The 20,413-nt window shown below is 34.8% G+C and overlaps 2 protein-coding genes across 2 annotated transcripts in view; both read right to left on the bottom strand.

Moving 5' to 3' along the window:
* Positions 1 to 20,413, bottom strand: part of LOC128020226 (uncharacterized) — a 364,990-nt gene that overhangs the window by 198,107 nt on the left and 146,470 nt on the right. Inside the window, exon 6 of the mRNA XM_052607044.1 lies at positions 2,165 to 2,203. Coding sequence (XP_052463004.1) covers positions 2,165 to 2,203 — 39 coding nt within the window. The remainder of the gene's footprint in view (positions 1 to 2,164; positions 2,204 to 20,413) is intronic.
* On the bottom strand, positions 17,784 to 18,432 carry LOC127935782 (CMRF35-like molecule 7). The gene is made up of 2 exons (XM_052533985.1): positions 18,313 to 18,432; positions 17,784 to 18,184 (listed from the first exon to the last, which is right to left on the bottom strand). The coding sequence occupies exons 1-2, from the start codon at positions 18,371 to 18,373 to the stop codon at positions 17,838 to 17,840; spliced, it is 408 nt and encodes a 135-aa protein (XP_052389945.1). The 5' UTR covers positions 18,374 to 18,432; the 3' UTR covers positions 17,784 to 17,837.

Raw genomic sequence — 20,413 nt, 5'->3', positions numbered from 1 at the left:
TCTTGAAGGAGTTCCCCGAGAGATGCTTAGCACTTGTTGGCCCTTTTGCCTTCTGTCTGCGGTCCAGCTCACCCCTAAACCATCTCGACTGGGTTCAGGTCCGGTGACTGTGGAGGCCAGGTCATCTGGCGCAGCACCCCATCACTCTCCTTCTTGGTCAAATAGCCCCGATGCCTTCAGTGTGACAATTTTAGTCATGAAAATAAAGAAAACTCTTTGAATGAGAAGTTGTGTCCAAACTTTTGGTCTGTACTCTCTCTCTCTCTCTCTCTCTCTCTCTCTCTCTCTCTCTCTCTCTCTCTCTCTCTCTATATATATATATATATATATATATATATAATGTTTGATGATCTGTTACAAGCGAGTTAGTTAAATTAAATAAAACATATTTAAAATTAAATAAATGTATGCATTTAGCAGACAATTTTTTTTCCAAAGCAACTTACATTGCATTCAGGATAACAATTTTCTCTTATCATGTGTCCCCTGGGATTCGAGCCCCCAACCTTGCACTTGTTAACACAATGCTCTACCATGTGTGCTGCAGGAACACTAAGTGTGTTGAGTCTCATGTGGTGAATTTGATCATGGCGTAATCAGAGTTAACTTCCTCTTCACTGAATCTGAATGTAGCTTCACTGAGAGACTCTTCATGCTTCTGGAAACTGGAAACAGTGTACAGGAGCTCATCAGAGGGGATTGTGGGTAAATCATCATCATTCTTCATTTGAGCTGATCCAGGATCTGAGAGAGAATCACGTCTGCTGTCTGCACATGATGACTGAATGAATATAAAACATCTTAGTGAGAAAACATCTTATCAGCACAATATATTTTCAGATACACACACACACACACACACACACACACACACACAGAGAGAGAGAGAGAGTTTAACTTACTATTGTATTTTTCTTCTTCTTTCTCTTGTCTGATGTTGAGATTCTTCCTAATTACCCAAAAACAAAATTAGTTAATTAGTAAGAGAAAGACAAAATGGAGATGCACAGCAGCATCTGAGAAAGAAACTCATTCAGTGAGTGAGAGTCTGAAGATTTCATATTTTTTCAACAGATAATAAATGACCAAACCTTGTCTCCTGTGTCTTAATTTGCACACAATCAGAGTGAATCCAGCGATCAGCAGCAGAATCACACACACACTAATAATGATGATCATGGAGTAATCTGAGAAAAATTAAACACACAAACGCAGTCCAGAGATAAATTATATACTTCACAATATATCTACACAATTATTAAAATGTATGATGTTCATACTCTTTCCTATTCCAACATAAATGTCTGTTTTAACATTTTCTATACAATAAATATGTATAAGGATGACCTGTGATCTCTGTCATTAAGGGACTAATATTGGATTATCTTCCATGTCTCACTTCTGGAGTTACTTTGAACAAACAAACCTGAACATTTAACAAGAACAACTTTTGTTATTGAATCTATAACTAATTCAAATAAGATCATCTGAAAGGACTCACTGATGAGGTTGAGCTGAATTTGAGTGTTCAGGGAGATGAAAGTCAGATCTGTGTCTCTGGTTTCTGCTCCACACCAGTAAACTCCAGCATCTCTCACACTCACATTACTGATGCTCACTGTAACAACTCTCTCTTCATTTCTCTCTGATGAACCACTCATTTCTGTCACTTTAGATGAGCCGATGCTTTGACAGATGTGATTTTCATCCTCTTTGCAGAAATGAACTTTATGCTTCTTTGGGATCCGACAGATGATGTTGACTTCTCCACCAAGATACACAGATTCAGTCACACTCTTTGGATAGTTTACATCTGTTAATCAAGAGAAATCACATACAAATCAGAACAGATTCTCCAAACAATCAAGATAAAGTAAAGTTTCCTCACCGTTTCTGACGCTCAGCTGTATCTCAGTGAAGCTCTCAGTATAGTCAGATACTTTCACTCCACACCTGTATGTTCCTTCATCTGCAGCTTTCAGCTCTCTAAAAAACACCATCAAGACTCCTGATCTGGTGTCGTCATATAAAGAAACATCTCCATTCTCCATCCATTCACCCTGAACTCCTGGATTCTTCCTCTCTGAACATCCGTCTGATTCTTTACAGATGTATTTTGGGTTGGTTTTGTATTGAGGATGTTCACACTTGATCATCAAACCACCTCCTGAGGAGCCGCTCACTCTAGACACGCCCACTTTAGCTGTCAATCACAAATGTCATAAAATCTGTTTCAATCATACACAGCAAAATCCCCAGTGTTAATTTAACACTCTGAGTGTGGACACATATAAACACTGAAGCAGTGTTAAAAGTAACACTGAAGCAGAGTTGAAGGTAATGAGATAATTAAGAAGTTATTGAGTTATGATTGACCATTATTGAAGACACCTGATGTTAACAAGCAGAATCACCAAACGAGAAAATCACAATTTGTGTATCACCATTATAGTGTTCAGTGTTTGCTTTAGCTGGGATCTTGGCTTGTAACTTTTTACTTTTAAAGTTTGTTTGTCAAACCAAGAGCAAAAATCATCGCGTGTTGATGATTATGTTTTAATGTAATCGTTGTTTGACATGAATCACTGAACTCATTTACAGTGTTTTCTCAAAGTAAAACTTCCATTATTGATTGTCACAGCTTTGATTCCACAATGAAAAAGTCTGTATTTTCTATACATTTTGTAGGTGTCTCTTGCAAGTGATTCTGATTTTTTTTTATTAAAGAATTCTAATTTTAGGCACACACAGATAACAAGAATCAACGTATGAATCTCAACAATGGTGACAAACAACATATTCAGATAAACAGACCAACTCTGGACATCACAAAACTAGATACTAAATGAACATAAAAACAGCAAAAATAAAATATAGTTAGAATAAAAAGTTAAAAAGACAGTTCAGCTCATAATTTATTCATGCCACAATGCATGATGGGAGCCATGGATGAGTTTTTATTGGCTACAACATGTTTTTTTGATGGTCACCGTTGTTGTGATGCTCACGCTGATTCCTGATGTCTGTGTGTCCAAACAAAAGATTTATTTTTTACGTAGTACTAACTATTAAAAACATGACATTCTATGTCAGAAATTCTGGGTTGCTTACTTTTCTTTTTCACTTAATTTATGTATGCAGTAAAGAAACTTAAACTCAGGCATTCAGGTCACTCTATAACAAATAGCTCAAATCACAATCAATGGCACACATGATTGCCTTTGCTGTGGTCTGTCTGTATGATATAATTCAGTCACCACAGACACATAAAAATCTAAAGATAATAACTGAAGGGTCAAGATCCCAACTAAAGCAAACACTGAACACTATAATGGTGATACACAAATTGTGATTTTCTCGTTTGGTGATTCTGCGTGTTAACATCAGGTGTCTTCAATAATGGTCAATCATAACTCAATTAACTTCTTAATTATCTCATTAACTTCAACTCTGCTTCAGTGTTACTTTTAACACTGCTTCAGTGTTTATATAATCCACACTCAGAGTGTTAAATTAACACTGGGGATTTTGCTGTGTATAATGTTTTGTACCATATTTAATTGTGAGCTCTACTCACTCATAACATGCAGATGAACAGTATTAATAATGGAGTAAGTGTATGATTGTTTGTTGATCCAAACTCCACATAAATAAACTCCTCCATCATCTGGTGTCACAGCAGTGATTCTCACACTGAAGATGTTTTTATGTTTGTCATCAGAAATACTGAATCTTTCATCCTCATTCCTTGTGCTGTGTATCATCTCAATCATATATTTTTCTTCTTGAAATATAATCTTTACATCATTAATGTGATTCTGTGAATATTCACAGCTGAAACTGGCAGTTTCTCCAATATTCACCATTGCTCTTCTTGACACTTTACAACATGAATCTGTAATTCACATAATATGTTCTACAGTATATGTAAAATTTTCAAATCTTCAGTACTTTTACATTTATTTTACTGACCTTCTTCCACATTCAAAGTCATTTTGATGGACCAGTGGCTATTAACCTCAATCCTGTAACTTCCAGCATCTTGCATGTCTAGTTCTCGAATGTAGATCATGAGGCCTCCATATTCATTGCAAAATAAAGTGAATCGTCCTTCATTAATCCATTTATCATGTTTCTTATCATTTATTATTACACTCCACTCAGGTAATTTGGCCATATATTTAGCAGAGTCACTGCACCAAAGTTTCCCAGAATCCACCAGAACACTTCCTCCAGAATATCCCGTGACACTAAAGCATCTCACTGCAGCTGTCAATCAGATTGATACTGTGATCAGAAAGATGATGAACAGAAAACAGCATCATTACTGCAGTGACGAAAGAGAAAAGCTCTGACCTGAGATCAGGTAGAAAGTGAGGAAGATGAGGAGGATCTTCATTGTGAGTTGAGTTCAGTCTTCTTTCTGCTGAATGATCTCTGTGTGAATCTCTCTGTCTCTATATCTGTCTGCTTTAGTTACTTCCTCTTTATTCAGCTCTTTATCAGTAATGAGCAGCTTTACTGGCTCCTCCCACCATCAGCACTGACTGAATATCACATTAATCACACTGAAAGAGCGACACCTGCTGGAGTTACACTGTCTGATACTGAGAGATCACACAGGTTTCATGTTCATGAGGACAAATGATACAGACTCAAATTGAACATCATTAAATAAACCAGTAAACTGAATATGTAACTTCACTGATGACACCTTAAAAGTTACTCCTGGAAATGAAAACTGACACTTTTTTTATTATTATTTTCATATTTTGTCAATTTCAAAACTTGTTTATTTATTTAATTTATCCCTAATTTAGCCAGGAGAGGTACCCACTCTATATTGAGTGGCGTTACCTACTATTTCCCTATTTAAATTAATAATTACAATGTACTTATTTAATATTAAAATTACACTGTCGACCTTTCCTGCACAGGGATGGCAAAGACTCTAATTTTACTACAGTTTGCAAATCATTCCAAGCCTGAAGCCTGAACAATATACATATACATATACAATTTAATCCTAGTAGAACACGCCAATGATTTGTAAAGTATACATGATGGGTACTTAATCTGCATGATAGACAGAATCCAGTTTTTTTAATAAAGATGAAGATGCATGCATATATAATAGGTCACTATAATCAATTACAGAAAACAAAAAAAAGTACTGTCCATTAATTTCCTTCTAACCTCATAAGGAAAGTGTGAGTTGTGAGGTTCAGCACCACGGACAGCAGCCTGACTTCAGCATCACTGATGACAGATCAACAAAACAAACACAAAGAGGAACTTGAACTTGAGTTCTATATTAACTAATAAATAAACAAAAAAAATCACAACTTTTTGAGATGCAAGTTAAAGGACCAAACTAAAAAAAAATATATATTATATATATACACACTGCAATGATTAAATGAGTGTGCAGACATATTTTTCTTTGTTTAATTTGTTCCATATCAACTACCATACAGCTACATAAATGCATCGAATTTTAAACCAATAAATGTAATGTTTATCCTCAATATATTTGACATATTTGCCACTAGATGGAGCCAGTGGTTTCAAAAAGACTTGGTTGAGTGTTTACAGTCTGCACAGTAGGTGCTACAAAACGAAACTATTCAGCATTCAACATTTAAACATTAAGACCTGGCACTGCATTACTGGGGCGTGCTGTACACGAGCAAACAATTGCTTTTCTTTTTTTTTTTAAATATACAAATCTAGTTATATTTTTATTGTTTGAAATTCTTCATTTTGAAATAGAACGTTTTAGAGAGTGGTTATTGATATAATTGTATGCATACTGTTGAATTATGCATGTTGATTATTTTCTATAGTCATTTAAAAATGTTTGAGTTTGTAAAGATAGTGTGAGATTTATATACTTTAAAAAAGTAGAAAACATTGTCTTCTTTTCCTATAACTGAAAGTCCTCAAAACACAAAAATACAGCGACCCGTACTCAGAATTTGTGCTCTGCCTTTAACCCAACCAAAATGCACACACACACACACAGCAGTGAGCACACACACACACACACTGTGAACACACACACAGAGCAGTGGTCAGCCATTTATGCTGCGGCCCGGGGAGCATTTGGGGGTTCGATGCCTTGCTCAAGGGCATCTAAGTCACGGTATTGAAGGTGGAGAGAGAACTGTACATGCACTCCCCCCACCCACAATTTCGTCCGGCCCGAGACTCGAACTCACATTCTCTAACCACTAGGCCACAACTTCCACAACTCCCTTTAGTTCCATTTTTGACTGGATTCCGCTATCTTATCCGTGTCCTTTCACAAACACAGACGGGGTGAATTTATGAAGGAAGGTGTAAAAGTTCAGACACAAAACTAAGTTGTTAAGTATCCTCACACTTTTATAAGTGGGTATACGGAAATCCTTGGTCTTTTGTAGTGGGAATACGGCGTATCACATACACTGCACCTCTTAGCAGAGGCGTTTTCACGCGAGTTTAGGTTCAACACTAGGCTAAAGTTACATAGTTTTGCTTCAGGTAGACTTATAAGGCTAATTATATATGCTTGCCACTTTCTGAAACAACCTTACACAGTTTTTATAGCGTTAATAATGAACACAATGTTTGCGTAGCCTACTGTGATAAAAGGCAGACTGGACACACACACACACACACACATACACACACACACGCACATGCACACATGGGATTCCACAACTTCCCTTGATCATCCTCACAATTTATTGCTTGTAGCCATTTTGTCCTCCTTTCCAGTTCTGTATGTTTATTAGGAAGGATGTAGAACTTCAATTCATAATTTGTTAGTTTATTGTAGGTACAGAAAACGACACAACAACTCTTCGGCATGATTGTCTCGTGTTTTCCCCCACGGTCTAAATTCACAATTTCACATCACGTGACGGGGCGTTCCCAGACCAACCGTCTGTATCTATACCCGCGAATTTCAAATGTACACGCAGCGCCCATCACCATATAAGGAGAAAAGGGAGGAGCAGAAAGTCTTCTTTCTCATAGAGGTCGGGATCGTTGCGTCACGTCGCAATGCATTGTGGGAATCGCGGTACAGAAGTAGATGTACTGTATAGTAGGCATTAGGTAACGTTGGTCATTTGGTCATTAATTTTGATTATTTTTTGGGAAATGGTTCAGTATTGCTGTATTTTGAACTGCTGTAATCGGTTTCATGATCGACAGGGCAAACGCCTCGTGAATCATATTAGTTTTCAACATTTTCCTACTTGGAAAAAAAACACAAGGTGTCTGAAATCACCAAGAGGCGTCAGATGGCTTGGGTCGCCACTGTACGGAGGGAAACCATCACCTTCGATAATATTATAATACATAGTTATGGTGAGACATGTTGTGTATGGTCTCTCTCTCTCTCTCTCACATACACACACACACAAACTCAGAAACAAACACATTACGTTTTCTCTAGTTTTTGGCCAGTAAGGGAGTCAGTTTAGTGTCTGTATTTTTTGTTTAAACATTTTCTTTTGACCCAATCCTGAACTTAATTTGCTTTTTGATATTTTTGTGCTGACTGTATTTAACAAATTTGAACAACTTGTTTAAAAAAAAAAAAAAAAACTGGAACGAACTTCAAAATAGGAAGTTAAGCGTCTTGTTTTGTTGAATGGTGGGTTGTGTCTGAGGTGAATGCTCGTCAATATTATACCGGATTACAGAACTACCGGAGGAAAACAGTGGATTTTTGCAAGTATGATAGGTGAGTAATTACTCCTGAAGTGTAACAAACCCGCATAGACAAGCTTCATAGCTCGCAGAATCTGATAAGTGTGTGTGTGTGTGTGTGTGTCACCACTGATGCTTGGTTAATGTTAACATTTCCTAATTCCTAACATTTCCACGTTTAATTTGCAGATCCATTTATGATCTGCAGGTGAGCCTCCAGTGACTTTTTAAAAAGTGAAAGTGACATTTTTAAATTGATCGGAGGTGTAAGCGCTCACTCCACAGACCCGGTAGGATAAATTAACAGGGAAACTGAGGCTTGGTAAACTTTCATGTGTTCATAGGGATCGATTCCGCCTACAACCTCTTTTTTTTTTTTTTTATTAGCGTTGTTTGGCTTCATTATTAAGTTTGTCCGTATAGGTATAGGCAACTTTTTTTGTCACGTTCTATAACTTTTTCTGGAGACTGGCTATTATCTTATTACAAACCTCCTTTGCGATGCCTCTAAAATGGCCGCCGTTACCCACAATGCACCATTCCATGACGTCTACGCCCGAGCTCTATTGGCTCTCGAGTGTATTGTCGTCATGCCATATGAATATTCAAATTCTAAAATAAGAACTGAACGTTCTGTGTGCCATAGTGGATCACAAAGTAGAACACAAATACAAAAAAAAAAAAAATAAATAAAAAAAAAGCTTTTAGACTTTTTCCAATTCCAGAAACTGACAATTTTTTTCAGGTCTCCTAATAACAGACAGGTATTTACTATATTTGGTAGGACTTCTTGAGAATGAAAAGCTTTAGACTTTTACTTTCCTCTAGTGTATATATTTTAGGTGACCAGAATATACCAAATATATCATGAACATTTTTTATTGATTTATTATTTTTAAATGTCCATATGTTACACAAACTTACAGCATCTTTTTATGGAGTGGAAAAACACAGAAGATGTCAAAAAAAGACGTCATAAAAACTTTCATTCTGGCTCCTCAGTGGACGTCTTTTCAACGTCAGCAAAGACATAAAAAAGCTTTGCCCAGTGGGATACATTTACAAATGTAATGTTTATATTTTATATAGTATATTGCTTTTACTGCAATATAAATATACTCTACGATATTTACAAATCAGATTGGTATTTACATTTAGTATGTTGTGTTTTATGTTGATTAACACTGATTAACATTTCTGTTAATGCACTAAACAATACAAATGTATAGCATTTAAAGGATTTTTACATTATGTGTGACTGATTTATGAGCTTATTGTTTTAAAAAAGCAGCTGTTTTGTGCTTACAAATGATGTTCAGCTTCTTTTTTACTGTTCGGTCTCATGTGTCTCACTGTGGGTTTCCTGAATGAGTCTGTTTAATCTTCACAGTCAAACCAAACTTAGAGCTCGAGCCTTCATCTCGTTTCTGTCATTTTGCACTGGACGGAAAAAACAGCCTGTTTATCACACAAACACACACAAAAAAAAAAAAAAACATCCAATATCCGTTAGAAACTTTGAGACAATAAACACTCAAAGTAAAATTAATTTTATAACCCAGTGGATATCACAATAACAACACATAATCATACTTTCTCATTTGCAGAAAATATAAACCTTCCTCACCTTTTCTCCATGATAATAATCAGATCAGCTGTTTTTATACTGTTTTTCTAGATGTTTCTCTGGGATCTGGTAGCATTGATTTCATCAGTCATCCTCTATGTTAATGCATTTTTAGTCAATTTAATGCCACAATAATATTTGACATTTCAAACATAATCTCACTGATTATAAGGTTTTAACATTATTGGACAATAAACTATATATATATATATATATATATATATATATATATATATATATATATGTGTGTGTGTGTGTGTGTGTGTGTGTGTGTGTGTGTGTGTGTGTGTGTGTGTGTGTGTGTGTGTGTGTGTACAACTACAGTATAAGCAGTTGCATCAGAAAAAAAAACAACATTGGCAAAACTACCAATAAGCAAGTTAACTCATAGAGCATTTCTGAGAAGTTTTATGCTAAAATAACAAAGTTATTAAAATGATCTTTGTAATAATATCTCTGGAACTAATATCACTGCTATGGTATGATCTAAAGTGGATCAACAGAGTATTCAGAGCGATGAGAGAGAAAACCTTAATTTTAACAGTCCTGAACAGAGTGCAAATAATGATTCATGTGTCTCATCTTAAAGCTTGCTGGGACTTGTGACTGTTTAAGAGCTGCTATTACGGATTCTTTATTTACTGTAACTACTTATAATATATTCTGAAAGTGTCAATCAAAGCTATCGTTTTCGTATTTTTTATTTCCTGTTTTCATCACAACCTCACACCCACGACAAACTATTTTAAACATGTGAAAGAAGCAACATGAGCAGCAATGGAAACAACGGCTGATCAATGACTGAAGCACAGGCTCTACTCTCCAACACAATGGTGAACCACAAAACTGCATTAAACTAACAGATCTCTCTTGTGAAAACACACATTAATACAGTTCCGTATTTACTCTCATTATCAATATATGACTTTGCTTTTTTTTATCATAGACTGTTAAAATAAAAACTCTGTTATTGCTGTTTTAATTATGTGCCCCTTTCTCTTCTTGAACATTAACACTGCACCAAAAGAAGGAACACCTCTTGCAATGAAAGAAATGCCTCTTAAGAAAATGTCACTCATAAAAAAAATGTGTATGAATCACAACAATGGCGAAAATATAAAAGAAAAAATAAACAGTTATGTTCTGAACGTCACAAAACATGCTACTAAAACTTAAGACAAAAGCAAAAATACAAGCACATAAGAATTCACAATAAGAAAATAAGTGGACAATTCAGGGGCATCATTTATTCATTCCGCGATACACTCTGGGAGTTATGGATGAGTTTTTCATGTGCTGGTACCAAACATGCATTGCATTATTGTTGAGATGTTGATGTCTCTCTTTGAGCGTTACACAGCAAAATCCCCAGTGTTAATTTAACACTCTTGAGTGTGGACACATATAAACACTGAAGCAGTGTTAAAAGTAACACTGAAGCAGAGTTGAAGTTAATGAGATAATTAAGAAGTTAATTGAGTTATGATTGAGCATTATTGAAGACACCTGATGTTAACAAGCAGACTCAACAAAGAGAAAATCACAATTTGTGTCACCATTTTTTGTAGGCTAATTTTAGTATAATGTTCCTTATATATATATTGCGCTTGCCAAATTCCACCATGTAAATAGCAAATCCGTTATGGCATGAGCGTAACTGGCTCTTAAAAAACCAAACCTGTTTAGACCATGCGATTGGGCACACCAAACGTTTTTCCATCGTTAAAATAGCAGAGGTGGATTTGGACATGCCCTGAGTGCACCTGCGCCGTGCACTTTACACTTTGCGTTTAGATCGTTAAAATAGGGCCCTAGGAATATTGATTTGTAACATTCCAAAAACATAAAACATCAAGTTCCCTTAATGTTAGCAGAATTTTATTTAAAGGTTAGTATAATGTTCCTTAAACAAAAAATGAAAGGATTGCATTCTTTCAGTCATTCAATCAACTGCTGTGAACAAGCACTGAAAGAAAGAGAAATAAGAACAAGCTACAACTTTCTTCAGCCACAGCCTTAGATGAACTGAAGATAAAAGATTTTAAATCTCTCAAGATCTGATTAAACAACTCCATAAAAACAGCATTACTAGCTTCATTTACAGTTTATATAAATAACTTGTCTCCTCAGTCAGCGTTGGTTCTTTTGCCAGTTTTAGTGATGACGAAAACACACATCACTGAATTCCTCAATATGTATATTAATTCCAGGCCAATAAACAGCTTGTCGGACTCGTTCCTTGCACATATCAATACCAAGATGCCTTTCATGTATACGATGAAGCATATCTTAACGCATTGATACTGGAATAATAATTTGATTGTTTCGCAACAAGCCATTACACACACTCAGTTCTGCCCTCATTGGAAAATACTGTGAGCACTTGCCTTTAATCTATCCTTGTTGAAGAAGAACAATAACTTTCAGAAGACAACACAAACTCTTTGTCATTTTGTAAAAAGGCTCAAGACCTTCAAAAACATCTGGAAACTGATTAACAATATTAATAACACGATCACAGACAGTCTGAAAGACTGAAAGTCTTTATATGCTCTTTCCCCAAGAAGAGCTTCATGGCAATTGGGAACCACAACAAACATTACATTTTGTGTCTTTCCATTGACTTGTATCTTCAGTCTGCAAATTCCTTGTGTATCAATTTATTGTGTATTATAGGTTTTAAGGGGAACCGTCTGTTTTTTAATTAGGGGTTTTTCTTTCAATGCTTTCAAATATCTGATGTTAATTAAGTTGACCTTAGCACCAGTGTCTAACTTAAAATATACTATTGTCCCATTAGCCACATGAGGAACAATCCACTTAGAGGACTGCACATAATCCTCAATAGAGACACCTTTTGCCCCGCCTGGAGCTGCGAACCGGATATCACTGAACTGTTTTGTTTTGAACTCTCTCAAAACAGACCCGAAGAGAAGACAATGCTGAATAAAGTCATAGTTTTTGTTATTTTGGGAACAAATTGTATTTTTTATGCTTCAACAAATTCTAACTGACCCTCTGATGTCCCATGGACTACTTTGATGATGTTTTTCTTACCTTTCTGGACATGGACAGTAGACCGTACACACAGCTTCAATGGAGGGACTGAGAGCTCTCGGACTAAATCTAAAATATCTTAAACTGTGTTCCCAAGATAAACGGAGGTCTCACAGGTCATATATGACATAATTTTCATTTTTGGGTGAACTAACCCTTTAATAAGCCTTTATGTGTACTGTTAGTATGCCATATTTGAATATAAACTATCTAAATCAGAATTGAAGCTTTTTTAAATAAACAGACAGCATTAGAGGCACACTGTAAACCCCAACAAGTAACTTAACTCAAACCGTTTGAGTAAACAGATATCCTTAAAAACCTGACAAGTTATGTTAACTCAAATCATTTGATGAAACTGATTGCCTTAAACCATTTAAGTTGAAAAAACTAACAGTTATGAGTACTCTTTACTTAATTCAGTTGAGTTCACTGAAAGAAGATGTACATTGCAATTAAGTGATTAAGTGATTAAATTGAGTGATAATTGAGCTTTAGTGATGAACACCTGCAGGGCCGGCCCGAGGCATAAGCGAACTAAGCGGCTGCTTGGGGCCCCCTGGCCCCCCAATCATTTTTTTTTATTTTTTAACAATTAAATAACTTAAACAAGTGATGTAAATGAATGAATAATGAATGAATAAATTAATAATTCAAGACAAAAAAAAAATCATATTTACCGACAACTGCTGCTGTGTCTGCTAGCATTTGAGTTATGCACAATTGCACATAGACACCTGGCGTGCATTGACAATTCGCGCCAGCGCGCAAGTGCACGTCACTGTAATAAATTATAAGCCATGTCACAAAAAGGATGTATCCCTCTGGTGCCGAAAAGAGAAAGAAGAAAAGGACATAAAGTTGGCTTGATGTTATACGTTCGAGAGTCTCAAATTTAGGGACCGTCTCTAAAGTTACATGTGATATCAGAATACACTTTTCTAACGTCAGTAGCATTTGAGGAGAATGACTTACAGTCATAAAAACAACTGTTATTGTTCATCTAGGTGTCAGCTATAATGCACAATTGAATTTAATGTTTAATATTTATTAAAATAATCTGTAAATCATATGTAAATTATGCTACTCTTTCACATGGGCTCAAAAGCAAATTTGAAGCTCAATAGCATTTGAGGAGAAAGACTTGCAGTCATAAAACAACTGTAATGTGTTTGTTTAGGTGTCAATTACAATGCACACCTTATACATTTTTCATATATATTAAAATAAATTATAAATCATTTATGTAAAAACGAGGCCTGTTTATCACTTTCAAGCACAGTCCTGTTAGGTTTTTTTTTTTTTCAGGTTCCCTTGAGAATATTACCCATGGTTTAAACAATAACACCACAAATCATCGTTATTGTAGCCATGGCAACAGCAAATTAACCATGGAATTGTTACTTCAAATAATAATTTACAAAGAAGTATTAAAATACTGTAATCATTTGTTGTTGTTGATGTTGCTATAAAAACAGACCTAAGCCATCAATAGCCTTTAAAATGACTTAAAATGTATTATGTTAAAAAAACTATGAGGCAATAATGATTGGTTAATAATAACACCGTTAAAATATATAATGTAGGCACATACAAAATAAACAATTTATGTATATGTTATTACAAATGCCTGCACAGGGAGCCAAATGCAATGTAATTGCAACTGTTACATTTTTGCTATAGATGACACAGCCTATATAATTTCTTCAACAAAAAATGGGCATATCACAACTCCATGTAACCATGGTTTGATCATATTAAAACTGCTTAAATTTCCTTTTGCATGATTTCTGAATGCTTGAGACTGTAAAATAATTAGTCATAATAAAGTTATAGCCATAGGTAAATGTCGAGAGCTACAATTGTAATTGGTAAATAATACAATTTATTCATTTACTTTTTTATTTGATTAAAGTTCTATTTTTACCCCTATAGTAGGTGTTTTTTCCCCCATGATCATATTTGAGGAAGGGGGCACAACAATACATTCCTGCTGTCCCGGTGTCATCAGTGACTTTGCCTCCTGAAAAGCTAGGAAGGAACAATTTTGAGGTCATAGTTGTACAGTTGTCATTGTTGAATCCTAGCTGTTCTTATGTTTGCTTTCATTATTTAAGTTTTTTTTTTATTATTGTAACATTATCTTTTTTATTATATTAATGTTTTTTAGTTTCATTTAAAAGATTGCACATTTAATTCACATTTGCATTTGGTCATTTGCAAATCAAATTCTGCTTAGGGCCCCCAAGAGGCTCGGGCCGGCACTGACCACCTGCTGTTAACAAACAGAATCACTGAAGAAAAGAGAAACACAAGAACTACTACAACTGACTTCAGACACAGACTTAGATGAAATCAACTGAAATAAAATACATGAAATCTCTCAAGATCTGATTAAACAACCCCACAAACAGCATCACCAGCTCCACTTATTAATAACCAGACTGACTTTATTTCTGTCAGACGTCTACAGAAGATCTTATTGAGAATGAACTAAGGTTTAGATGTTGATTTATTGTTTCATTTGAAGTAACCATGTTAGAGATCAGTGTCTGCTTTAGTTGGGCTCTTGACCCTTGATTTCTGTCTTTAGTCTTTTCTCTGGCTGTTATAACCGTGTGTTTCTAAAACATATTTGTTGTAAAACAAAAGCCCAGAAGAAAAGCCATCAAGTGTTAACCTGTACCTAGGTGTAAATTGTTTGATTTCATCTAAGTCTGTGTCTGAAGTCAGTTGTAGTAGTTCTTGTGTTTCTCTTTTCTTCAGTGATTCTGTTTGTTAACAGCAGCTGTTCATCACTAATTCTCAATCAGCACTTAGTTAATCACTTAATTTTTACGATTTTTAAGTTTTAAAATTTACATGGTTTGAATCAAGGCAATCTGTTTACTCAAACGGTTTGAGTTAAGTTTACTTGTTGGGTTTTACAATGTAAGTACTGTACGTGAGATCAGCTTTAGCTGCCACTGAGGAAAGTATTTTAATGACAAAAAAACAGTTGAATTTTAAAACGTGAATAGTTCTAGAGCTGTATAATGATCTATTCATCATCTACACAACGACGCTATTCTACATGCAAACAGTAGCGTAATGACCTCTGTTAAACATTTCAGAAGACTTGAATAAAAGTCCATTAGCATTTAAAGCACAATGTTCAGCCAGCCTTGAACAATTAGACCTATTTAATTATTTTCTTTACAAATAAATAATAAATAAATAAATAATAAATAAAAAAAATCATGACTATTAGATGAATAGTATGCCCAAAACTGATAATGACCCCATGAGTTACCCATCCTAGGTGTATATGTATATGTATATATGAATGTTCTGTCATATGAATACCATCAGAGTTAGCTTTATAATGGCAGTAAATGGGGGATGAGATTCAATAGTCCAATAGAATTTTAATTTTTGGGTGAATTATATTAAAGATCCGACGCTTCAATCAGGTCAGTCAGGGTCTATGTACAGTATAAGAGTTTAATCTTTCATATATTACACCAATTTATAGAATTATTTTATGGTGGAAAGTCTGTCTTTACTGGCACTGAAAACCTATTTCCTGTTTTTATCACACCTGCAGGTGGCTGAAGGACATCTTGGTTTGACCGAAAGAATATAAAACCACAAGCTGAAAAGTAGCACGTTATCTGAACTTTAGCACAATGAACACAGCTTTAATCTACCCTGCAAACACAAAGCACTGAAACTTTTACCAGCAAGTCTCTTAAATCTAGTAAAGAATAATGAGTCAAAGAGCTATTCCTGAAATTACACCGTATAAATACTCACACACAAAGGTTAGAACACAACTGTAGTCTCTGTCCCTCATTTGTGTTTTTTTAACTGTCTGAATGGTCTCACCCATACCTCAACACAAAATCAAAAACTGAAATTACACATTCAGCAATGCTGTCATATTTATGGTACCTTGACAATTTAATTGAAGTTTTTTTTTTCCTCTCTCTCTCTCTCTCTCTCTCTCTCTCTCTATCTGGCTGAATGCAGAAAAGCAACGTAGCACACAACTTTTATAAGCTGAACTTACACCAATGTTTACATTTTGCCATGGAGATAATAGTAATGATGATGAAAACTCAAAAAAAAAAAAATAAGTTAAACATGTTAATGTTGCTTCTTTAAACTGGTACTGATATACATGTAAAAAAATATTATTGAATTAAAATAATATAGAATCACACCTTAATAATTTGTTAATCATTTTCTGAAACATTTTTTTCTAAATTAATGATTTTAAGGAAATGTTGAAGATGCATTAATGAATGTAACTGAGTGGCTCATAGTCTTTACTGCTCACAACAGATGTTCAGTCTCGTGTGTCTCGCTGTGGGTTTCCTGAATAAAGCTGTTTAAAACGTTCACAGTCAAACTAAACTTAGACTCTGAACCTTCACCAGTGTTCTGTGGTTTTGAGCTGGACGAAGAAAAAAAAAACTGTTTACCATGCAAACACACACACACACCAACAAGTTGTGTTTACAACAAGAAGAAAAAAAATATATATGTAAATATATATACTCTACATAAATACACTATATATAAAACTCTAGTAAAGTCTTATACTTCACTTCCGTTTTCTCACTGACGCTGATGCCTTTCACACATTACTGAACCACCACACATATTTTCTGACATACAAAACCACAAACTGTCGACGTTTGAGCATCTTGAAGCTCTCGGGAAGATTTAAAGTGTGAGTAAACAACAACAGAAGCAGCATCAAATTGCATGATGAGTATAATAATAGAGTTAATTTACATAATAAAATCAGTCTTCTAGAAGAAAGTGTTCTCCTGACATTATTGAAGCAACTCTGAGAACTCGCTTTCTGTTGTCAGCAAAACAGTGATTAATAAATTTTACAAATGTCAAGTAAGCTACGTTGAGATGAGGATGAATGTGTAAGTTAACGAAGACAAACTATAAGGAACAAACGGAAGGCTATTTATAGACAAAACACACTAAAATGGAAACAGCTGTGGGAATAATTAAAAGAAACAAGGAGCAAGTGCAATATTAAAAACTAAGAGTCCATGGAAAATTTGAACATATGAAAAAGTGAAAACATAAGATGATAAAGATCCCATGTTTGCTGTGGATCATGATTGTATTTGGTCTCTCACAGAAAAGCTTCTGTAAAGAACCCTACAGTGTTCTATCAGGAGCTTCATAACTGTATATGAAACCATTTAGGGGTGTCTCAGTTTATAGAGTTTTAATTTAATTAATTGACTGTTAATTAACATATTATTTGATTCAGTTGTATTATTTAACAGCTTGTAACCATCCTTTATTAGAATAAAAAATAAGAATAAAGGTATTATGCAATATTTAAGGAATTATTTGTCCATTTCTAAAAGTGTCTGCAGCTGTTTAGTGTTATTACTGTCATTATGTGTGCTGATTTTCTGTTTGAGAGTCTCAGTTACTCACCTTTTCTAACGTTCATCTTCACTTCAGTGTATGAATCTTTTCCTTTAGTTCTATCAACTGCACACTGATACGTCCCAGAATCCCGTTCACTCAGATTTCTGAAGGTCACAGTGAAAACTGCTGCTGTTGTGTTGTCAAACAGAGAGAATCTTCCAGAATCAACCCATTTATCTTTCTCTTCAGTCCTGATGAGTTCAATGCACCACTTTTTCTTTTCTTTATCTGGCTTCTTTCCTCTACAGAAATACTTTGTGTTTTGGGTATATTCCTTCACATATCTGCATGAGATGTTGACTTCACTTTCTGAATATCCTTCCACATCAATGGAGCTCACGAAATCTACAGCAAACAGTTGGAAATAAATAAAGATAAACGTAAGCCTCTGTTTCATTAAATCATTTAAACAACATGAACTGAAGTTAAAATCTCTTCTGTTTTAGTGATTTACTGTGAGTTCAGACTCTTACCAGGAATCATCAGCAGAGTGAAAGTCCAGATGATCTTCATTCTTCTCTCTTCTTCAGTCATCTTCTCTGCTGTTAGTAGATTCAGAGTGTTTCTTTTCCATTAAATGATGAATGTATCAGAGTCACCCACTTCCTCAATTTCTGCCACACACACAGAGCGAGAGAGAGAGAGAGAGAGAGAGAGAGAGAGAGAGAGAGAGAGAGAGAGGTTGATATTGGAAGTGACACACAGGCTTAATTTGACAGTGACATCTGATGGACAGTCGTGCAAACAGCAGCGGTTCCCATGATAACTGTGTAAGCGCAGGATTATTATTGATCAGCATGTTTAATATCACAGTGACAATATGTTACATGTTATAACTAATGGATATCACTGTGCTAGCTCAACTGATTAATCACAGCACATTAGGACAACTGTTTCCATTACTGAAATTTTATGTTTAATTATGCATATTAGCCAGAATATTATTAAATATGCACTCATTTGAATATATTTCCAGGACAGAAATAAGAACATTTTATGAAGTAAGATTCAAGATTCTTGTTTGATTTTATTGACATATAAATGCTTAAAAATAAACAAATAACATTCACCATGTTTTAGGGTTAAAATGTTATATAATATTAAATGCAACTAATATGAAAAAATATTTCTGTAAAACCCTTCAGAATGTAGAAAGTAATAAATAGTGTGGTGTGTGTCAGAGCTGCTGAAGTGGAGAAAAAAACTAATTTTGAGAAAAAAAAATGCCATTAAATATATGTATTGTGATTGAAATATATAGACGCAAATGTGGATTCTGCATTTTTTATTCCAATAGAATGAAATAAAACTCTTATGTTATGGATGCAAAATAGACCAAAATCTCAAAATTGAACAGTGCATAAATAAACAATGATTTTGTCTGTAGTGTCTTAAGAAAACGTTTGCTAATTATCCAAACATACTTCAAGCATACCATATTAACTTAGAGACATTTATGTGTTCTGTGTCTCCACTATATGAGATCAAAACCTGCTAGAAAACACTAACCAAGAGCAGAGAGTCACTGCTCAGGTGTTCAGCACCACGGACAGCAGCTGAGATTCAACACAAACACACTCCGGTTCTCATCTACATGACATTAATAAACTTATAACGCTGAATAAATGACCTTGTACATGCTTCAAAAAGCTTAAAAAAAGCATAAAAAAATATTTAAAAAAAAGACGTCACAAAAACATTCTGTCTCCTCAGTGGACATCTTCTCAACATCTGCAAAAGACATAAAAAGACGTCCACTGGACATAACTTTGCCCAGTGGATTAGGTTGATATTAAAATACACAATATAGTAATTTTCACATAATAGTTCCTTTAAAAACAAACAAAAATGTTAAATACATTTGAAAAGTTACTTCATGCCACAAGTCTGCTAACCTATGAAGGTGTAATTAACACTGGATTTATTTAACATGCATTATGTACCATGTGTTGAGTTCAGTCTAAAATGCATTGAATAGAGAAGGTAATATACAATACTTGGTATGTCCTTGTGCTTTGGACACAAACTTTCAATAATAAAAAAATTTTATTTGACCCGTGTTATGGTCTTTCATTTATGTATACTATTTGAGGGATATAAAGTCGTTGCCTAGTGGTTAGAGAGTTTGACTCCTAACCCTAGGGTTGTGGGTTTGAAACTCGGGCCGGTTATACCATGACTGAGGTGTCCTTGAGCAAGACACTGAACCCCCAACTGCTCCCCGGGCACCGCAGCATAAAGAAAGGAACACTGCTCCGGGTGTGTGTTCACTGTTTGTGTGTGTTCACGGTGTGTGTGTGTGTGTGCACTTTGTATGGGTTAAATGTAGAGCTTGAATTCTGAGTATATGTCACCATACTTGGCTGAATGTCACTTTTAACTTTTTTTTTCACTTTAAAATTGTGTAAGCTTATAGATAATAGGCCTTGTGTTCAGTAAACATTATTTTTTTTTTTGTTCTGATATTTTTTTAGGTTAACATGACTATTTATGTTGTGACAACTTGTGATATTAAGTTATTATTTTAAGTTGGGAGGACTTTAGTCCCGTTTGTTAAGTTTACTCAAAAAAGCG

The sequence above is a fragment of the Carassius gibelio genome, chromosome A1 (assembly GCF_023724105.1).
Source record: "Carassius gibelio isolate Cgi1373 ecotype wild population from Czech Republic chromosome A1, carGib1.2-hapl.c, whole genome shotgun sequence".
Taxonomy (NCBI): Eukaryota; Metazoa; Chordata; class Actinopteri; order Cypriniformes; family Cyprinidae; genus Carassius; species Carassius gibelio.
This window is presented reverse-complemented; position numbering and strand designations above follow the sequence as displayed.